Source organism: Rhinoderma darwinii, chromosome 5 (assembly GCF_050947455.1).
Source record: "Rhinoderma darwinii isolate aRhiDar2 chromosome 5, aRhiDar2.hap1, whole genome shotgun sequence".
In the NCBI taxonomy this organism is placed as follows: domain Eukaryota; kingdom Metazoa; phylum Chordata; class Amphibia; order Anura; family Rhinodermatidae; genus Rhinoderma; species Rhinoderma darwinii.
This window is the reverse complement of record NC_134691.1, coordinates 59,184,790-59,193,018: the sequence shown is the minus strand read 5'-3', so window position 1 is coordinate 59,193,018 and position 8,229 is coordinate 59,184,790. Positions and strand designations below refer to the sequence as shown.

General features: G+C 42.2%; 2 protein-coding genes across 2 annotated transcripts; both read left to right on the top strand.

Annotated features, from left to right (window-relative positions):
* Nucleotides 1–545: 545 nt before the first annotated feature.
* Nucleotides 546–4,762, top strand: LOC142652462 (protein kinase C, brain isozyme-like). The gene is made up of 6 exons (XM_075828100.1): nucleotides 546–1,102; nucleotides 2,222–2,328; nucleotides 3,634–3,804; nucleotides 3,987–4,078; nucleotides 4,202–4,264; nucleotides 4,591–4,762. Exons 1-6 carry the CDS (start codon nucleotides 577–579, stop codon nucleotides 4,760–4,762), a joined length of 1,131 nt encoding a protein of 376 aa, XP_075684215.1. The 5' UTR covers nucleotides 546–576.
* A 67-nt stretch (nucleotides 4,763–4,829) lies between these two features.
* LOC142652443 (protein kinase C delta type-like) lies at nucleotides 4,830–7,902 on the top strand. The gene is made up of 4 exons (XM_075828083.1): nucleotides 4,830–5,007; nucleotides 5,378–5,506; nucleotides 5,707–5,937; nucleotides 7,810–7,902. The coding sequence occupies exons 1-3, from the start codon at nucleotides 4,831–4,833 to the stop codon at nucleotides 5,842–5,844; spliced, it is 444 nt and encodes a 147-aa protein (XP_075684198.1). The 5' UTR covers nucleotide 4,830; the 3' UTR covers nucleotides 5,845–5,937; nucleotides 7,810–7,902.
* The last annotated feature ends 327 nt before the right edge of the window (nucleotides 7,903–8,229 follow it).

Sequence of the window (8,229 nt, the reverse complement as noted above, 5' to 3'; positions counted from 1 at the left end):
TCATCCACCTTTCCTCTGCAGGAGCCAAGTCTCCTGGCGTTTTTTATGTCATACCAATAAAATTGGAACGAGTTTCCATTTTAACTTACCTGGAAGTTGGATTTATTTTTCCCTGCGCTGGATCATACCTACTGTCTTTTGTATATAAAATCAGCTCAAAGGGGTTGTATGACATTACAGAAAACATGGCTGCTTTCTAAAAGAAACAGCGCCACCCCTGCCCATGGGTTGAGTCTGGTATTGCTGCTCCCCATTTACTGAATTAACAGCTAATGCAGGATTCCTATCAGTAGAATTCCCTGCAATCAACTGGTGTCTGAGGGACCAACCTAAAGGATTAGGGAGCAGGAAAACCGGGGTTTATACTGTATGATAAAATCAGGTCCTGCAAACAGGCAGCTCATCTGGTTGCTGATGATGGCATGTTCTTTTATGATGTCATGCGGAATCCAATGACTCCATGTTCCTTTATGACATCACGTTGCGGCTGGCTGAAGGGAGAAGGAAAGCAAAAATCCTTTGTGTTTCTTCACCGACTAGAGTGAGGAGGCGATTTTTTTGCTGTTCTTAGCGAACATGAGACATAACAAAAAAAGAAAGCGTGATAAACAAGAGGTGAGGAGTAGTAGGGAGAGTGAGGAAGAACACCCACCTCAGAAGAGAAAGGTTCTTGATACCATCTTAGAAAAGGAACCTATTGAGAATGAGGAGCCCCCCATGACATTAGCTGGGCTTCCAGTGGAGGCATCAGACTACATCAATAAGAAGGGGAAAAGGAGTAGGAAGAGGAATAACAGAAAGAGAGATCGGACCTCTTACAAGAAGGGAGGAGAGAAATATGAAAACTCAAATCCTAAAATTGACATCCTAAAGAGAACCCAAGACAGCGATGGGGAAAGTAACATCCTGAAGAGAAAGAGAGAGAAGGACCTGGAGAGGAGCCCAACATCTGCCAGCTACTGCCCTACAGGAAAGGGGTATAGATTGCTGCTCAAAACACCAGAAAAGCTCCTCACATCCGGGATCGACCATCTGTCTAATAGCAGGACTGCCAAGAGACAGAAAACTCTTCCTGAAAGTCAAAGGAGCAAATTGGAAACAGGTAGGAGCTGTCAGTAAATACATCAAAGTAGAAGTGATGACTTAATACTATGTTTCCAATTATTAGAAGCTTAGATGAGGGATGGGATGGTAACCAGACTTTAGCCAAATATTAAATAAGCCCTAAGGTTCAGTTCACACTGCATTTGTTTGCACCGATTTAGATAATGAATTGGCACCAAAAAAATATGGCCCAAATCTCCTTCCACTGATTTCAATGAGAGATAGAGGCTTTTTTTTTCTGGGCGTTCTGTCTCTGCTCGTGGAAAAAACAAAGTGTCATACTTTGTCTTGGAGCAATCTCTGCTTCTAAACCTCCATTGAAATCAATGGGAAACAGAAAAAAAATACACCATTCGTTTGGAATAGTTTTTGATCAAAATCGCCCCCCCCCCCCAAGTTTTTGCTATTTGCTAAATAAAAAAAAAAAACTTTAAAAAAAAATCATGACAAAAACTGTGTCCAAAAACGCGTGCATTTCAAGATCTGCGTCCCCAGATGGAAAATAACCCCTGTTCCACCCAAAACCTAAAAATGTTGGTGTAAGCGCAGTTATTCCCAATTCTGGGCTACACTCCCCTCCATGCTGCATTCATGAGGCCCCAGGAAGATGAGATATGGAAAGCTGTTTGCAAGGTCCTCACACTACAGAGATGTTTAGAAGTCACTTTGCCTTCGAGGTGATGTCTAGCTTCATCCTGATGTAAAACAAACATGTATAGTTGACTAAGGCTATGTTTAGAGGCAAATCCGACGTGGATTTCTAAAATCCGTGCAAGAATTTCATGGCTGATACTTGAATTTCTGTTGCGGATGTGCCAGCGGAATCACACACGGATAAGCACATTGTAATTCAATGGGGCTAATCCGCTGCTTTTATGTGCGGTATCCGCGCAAATAACGAGAATGCTGCAGATTTAAAAATCTGAAGCGAAGTCATTATTCTGCTTTCAATTTTTTTCCGCTGCATTTGAATGGAAAATAAAATTCCCCATTTCCTTGTTTGAATGCGGAATATCAGCGGATGTGATGATGGGCATTCTGCGCGTAAATCTTTATCAGATTCTGAACGTGTGAACATGGCCTAAGAGTTTCTAACACTGATTTATTTTCTTTCAAGGAGAAAGTGAGACCCATCCATCGGATACCATAGATATAGTGGCAGCTCCTGTCAGTTTGTCAGATTTTACCTTCTATAAGGTGCTTGGAATAGGTAGTTATGGAAAGGTAAGTGTTCACTTCACAATTCACCGATGATACAACAAAGCCCCATTCACACTAGTGCTCACACAGCTCATACTATGTTATTCATCCTCTATAAGCCGGCTACAAAGTAGCACAAAACTGCACATTTTCTGAAAAGTAATCTGCAGCGTAATACAGTAGCAGCAGAGTGGATGGCATTTGAACAAATCTTATCCACACGCTGCGTATATGATAACTAGAAAAAAACACTCAGAAATTGACCTTCGGTGCGGTTTTTTAATCCGCAGTATGTCAATTGTATTTGTTTAATCGTTGCAATTTTTGTGGCGGAAAATCTGCGATTCCACCACAAAAATCTCAACTCAAAAAGAATAAAATCTTATACTTACCCAGAATTCTGTGCTCCTTTGTCCAGGTCGGTTTTCTGGGACGACGTTTCATCCCATATGAACTGACCGCTAAAGCCAGTCACAGGCTGCAAGCGGTCACATGGAATGAAACGTCATCCCTGGAGGCCGGGCTGTAGGACGACAGAGGGACACGTCGTCACATGGCTACGGGTAAGTATAAAACGTTCTTTTTTTTTTTTTTTCTTATGTGCAGTTTTCCGCAGTGGACATTTCAGCCGAAAAACGTCACCACAATTTGGTGCGGTTTTTTCGGCCGGAGTTCCCTGTGGCAAACAGGGCGGATACGCTGTGTGCTTTTACGCAGCGTATTCACACAGTGTGGTTTTGCCCCCTGCAAAAACGCATGTGGTTTTTTTACGTGATTTGCTGTGTCCTTACAATTAGCCGGAAAACGTCATCAAATACGCATGCGCTTTTGCAGTGCGGTTTTCTGCCATACAGAAAAATTTCAAAACCACATCGTATTAATACACTCTAATGTCCAAGATTAGAAAAACATGGCTGCTTTCTTCAAAAAACAGCACCACACCCGTGCATAGGTTATGTCTGGTATTGCTACGCAGATCCATTGAAGTGAATGGGGCAGAGCTGCAATACCACACACACAACCTGTAGACAGATGTGGTGCTGTTTTTGGAAGAAAGCAGCCATGTTTTTTTTTTAATATCTTGCATAAACCCTTTAAGACAGAATTCAAAACTGGGGTGATACATTCTGCACTACAATAACGTGCACTATTTTATGGTAGTGTGAACAAAGTCAAACAATATGGACTATTGAAGAGCAAATGTGGGTAGAAGAGAGGTATTATGGGAGCTATGAGGGTGAATATCCCCCAACCCATACTTCTGCCTTCTTCTCGTTTAGCTTCTGTGTTAGAGAAACGCAATGTCCTAGACATAACTCTCTTTTTCAGGTAATGCTGGCTTCACATCCGTCCAGCAGGCAACAGCTTGCCGTGAAAATTGTGAAGAAAAGGCTATTACTAGAGGACTCCAGAGAATCCGTCCTCATAGAGCGTCAGGCCCTGGAGATCACTGAACACAGCCGGCTCTTCACCCATGCCTTTGCGACTTTCCAAACTGAGGTAGGAGTCTTCCTCTTTTCACCATAGACCTCCACATCCGGCATATCAGGATTCAATTTTAAGCAGATTCCTCCTAGTCGGCTTGTGATAAGCGTTTTTTCTAGATTTGCCTGTTTAATAGGCTGCCAGAACGGGTAGCGTTGGCATCATGCCCTGTATTTACATTTCTGTCTTTTCTACAGGATTATGTGTTTTTTGCCATGGAGTATATCACTGGAGGAGAACTCCGTGATTTCATCAGTCGGAGAGCTCCTTGTGACATCGCCACCACCAGGTAATGTGCAATGTGGGTCATTTATTCATCATTTCTCCCACTGTACAGCAGACGTTTGATTTTTAGCTTTTATAAACTTTGCTGTTTAATGATGATGATAAATGTTTTCTTCTTTCTCTTTAGATTTATTTCGGCTGAAATGATCTGCGGTTTGCAGTATCTGCACTCAAGGGGCGTTATACACAGGTATTTAAATAACATAATAATATGAGAAGGATAATCAGTGTTATAATAGCTGCTGTTATCTGACAGGGGTTACACTTGCGGCTCTTGCACGCAGCCATATAACGGCTCTGCTTTGTACGGAACCATAATAGGGCTTTTACTGTACCTCCATATACTTTCAGTTTTATACAGAGGTATGGCCTGCTCCATCAAACTCTGTACAAACAGCAGGACAAGGGAGAATTGCGTCTAGGGGAGAATATATCTGTACACACTGAGAAGGACACTCTGTGTAGTGATCCTTCCATGACTCTGCCACTTGCCAAATTCCCCCTTTATCTTTGCAGAGATCTAAAACCGGAAAATATACTCATGGACAGCGCCGGTCACGTTAAGATCGCCGATTTTGGCCTGGCAGCAATAAACATCTTTGGATCAAAAAAGATCACGGAGCATGCAGGGACTATAGGCTACATGGCTCCAGAGGTGAGAAATGGACGTCTCATTTTATCAGTATAGTGTTTACAACACATCCAGTTTATTCCCAACTTAATCCCTTCTCCCTGATGGTTCTACAGGTTCTACTTATGAAGCCTTACAACGCCAACGTGGACTTCTTCTCCTTTGGAGTCATTATGTTTGAAATGGCTGTTGGACAATTTCCATTTTATGAGGGAAACAACCCTGCTAGGATCCTGCGTTCTATCCGCTGTCCCCGTTACCCTGAGAACCTGCATCCTCCTATAAGGAACATCCTAGAGGGGGTGAGTATACACACTCTTACAGGTCACAGAGAGCTGATATAATAGAATTTGGCTAGGTATATAATGATATTTCTGTAAGGCTCTGTTCATACTTGCGTTGTAGTTACCATGTATAACGCATAGCCAGTACCGTCACACAATGGATACCACCAGTGCCCGATGTACCCCATTGTAAGTCAATGTAATCAGGCGCCGGTAATATCCATCATAAAATCTGTTGTTTTGATGGAAGGAATAGGGCCACATGCAGCGATATAATTCCCGTCTAATATAGAGAGATACAGACAGATAGATGATAATATAAAATATTGTCTGGATTACCTGATTAGTGTTTATCAATCGATTACAATTTCCTGTTATTTTTTTACAGCTCTTCTGTAATTCATCTAAGCAGCGTCAGGGGCTTTGTGACACCATAAGGCAACATCAATTCTTTGCAGAAATCAACTGGCCAGAACTAGAGGCAGGAAAAGCGTGCCCTCCATTTGAAATAGAACCAGTGAGTATATAGTATATAGGCAAGACAAGAAATTCTCCAGGCCAAACTTTTAAGCCGTCACATAGGGTTTGTATGTGTCCACTCAATGTCATAGAGAGGACGCAAAAGCTATGATTGTGCACAGATACGAACTACACTTCATACAATCAAAGCAGGTCCACTGTACATGATACAACTTATTTATATATCTTCTCTCCTAGACTCCAGTTGTGGAATATGATGAGACAACTCCACTAGATACCCTGCTGTCTGCTGAGGAAGCACAGAAACCCCCAATACCACCGGAGGACAAACAGCTATTCTGTGGCTTCTCCTACATAAGCCACAAGTGGAGATGACCGCAGAAGCAGCAATAAGTACCAGGCCGGGTCATGTCATCTCTTCCCAGTCTACAGGACAACTTTGCAACATTTTATCCACCCACAAAAAAGGTGAGTTCATCTAACTGAGCTACTGAGTAATGACCCCAGCCTTTCCCACACATCAAATCCCTAAAAACTGACTTGTAACTGGTTTACACAATTAAGGTTATGTTCACACTTGCATTCAGGGTTTCCGTTGTTCTGCCCTGTCATAGGAGCAAAACAACTAAATAAAACGGGTGTGCCGTAACTGCCGCAGGATGGACCCCACAGAATCCATTGACTTTAATGGGTTCCGTCAAGTTAATGGGTTCTGTTACGGTGTCCGTTCATTTTTCTACCAGAAAAAAACAGCGCAGCATGCTGATGCAGATGTGAACAGAGCCTAATTTACAAATACTTCTCTCTGGGCGAGGTCCGGGAGACAGGAATTGCGTGCTGTCCATTTGAAATAGAACCAGTTTGTTTAAGGGCAAGACAAGAATCTCCTAGCCAAAATTTCAAGCTCTCACTTAGGGTTTTTATGTGTCCACACAATGTCAGAGTGAGCACACAAGTTATGATCATACATAGATACTAACTATACTCAGGCCAGGATCACACACACACAGTTTCGATGCAGTTTTTGGTGCCTTTTTTTGCTCAGTTTTTCTAGCCAAGGCCAGAAGTGGATCCGAAAGGAAGGAAAGATATAAAGAAAAAACTGATGCATTTCCTTTCTTTTGTGCCCACTTTTGTGTTTGGCTCAAAAAACCAAGCCAAAAACTAACAAAACTGTGTGTGTGATCCTAGATTTTTTTGGAACAAAATCCACATTTTTTTGCAGCCAGATGTCAGCTGAAAGTCAATAGTGAAATATTAAACGCTCTAAAACTTGCATTACTTTTTTAGGTGCCTTTTTTCTCTTTTTTTTTTACCTCTGTGGCATTTTTTGCAAATTGCAGCAAGGGGTTGGTTTGGCATTTTTTTTCATGCAATTAGTTGCGTTTTCCACTCATAGAACATAGGGGTACTTTTCCTCATATGCGTCATTGTATGTAGCGTTTTTTATGTCTTTTGGGGGTTTTTTTCAGAATAAAGGTATGTGCACACACATTTTTTGCGGCCGTTTTTGGAGCTGTTTTTCTATAGAGTCAATGAAAAACGGCTCCCAAAACGGCTCAAGAAGTGACATGCACTTTTTTTTCGCAAGCGTCTTTTTACACGCCGTTTTCCGAAAATGAGGTGTAAAAAAATGCCCCCTCAGAACACAACGCCGTCTTTCCCATTGAAATCAATGGGCAGATGTTTGTAGGCGTTCTGTTTCTGTTTTTTCAGGTATTTTTTAAGGCGTAAACGCTCCGAAATACACCTGAAAACACTCCGTGTGCACATACCCTAAATCGTGTTGCAAAGAGGACTTTTTTAATCACATGGTTTGCAATAAGAGTTCTTGGATGCTTTTTTTTTTTTTTGCCCCATAAAATGGCCAGACAAAGTGTGTGTGAAGGAAGCCTTAAAGGCATTGTCCAGTCATAATAAATTAATAGCCTATCCTGCGAGGGCTGCTTCCCCTTCATTACAGTTGCTGCTCGTACTGTGAATTGCCGAGACTTGTAGCGAGAGTTCAGACTTGTAGCAAAAGTATTACAGCCTTGTCCCATTCACTTGAATGAGAGCAGGCTGTAGTACTGTGAATCGCCACTACAAGAGTGACGGCGATCCACAGTACGAACAGATAAAGATAGAAGGGAAATCAGCGATAGTACGAGCACCACGGTTGCTTATAAACAGCTGATCGCCGGGTCTGCTGGTATTTTAACCCACACCGACCAGATATTGACAGCCTATACTGAGGAAAGGCCATTAATTCCTTGTGATTGGCCAAACCCTTTAAGACATTCCAGGCAGTGATAGGTCCACTGTACATGATACATCTTATTTATGCATCTTCTCTCCTAGACTCCAGTTGTGGATTATACTGAGACAATTCCACTAGATGCCCTGCTGTCTGCTGAGGAATCATAGAAACCCCTAATACCACCGGGTGACTAACAGCTATTCTGTGGCTTCTCCTACATAAGCCACAAGTGGAGATGACCGCAGGAGCAGCAATAAGTACCAGGCCGGGTCATCTGTTCCCGTTCTACAAAACAACATTACACCATCTTATCCATCCACACAAAAAGGTGAGTTCATCGGAGCTGCTGATTATTGACCCTAGCCATTCCCAGACAGGAAATCCCCAAAATCTGACCTGTTAGGATGGATTCACACATCGCGTATTTGTTGCAGATGTTGATGCAGATTTTTGAGCAAAAGCTAGAAGAGAATCAAGGAGGAAGTAGAAGTAGAAGCTCTTCCTTTATATTTCCCATTGCT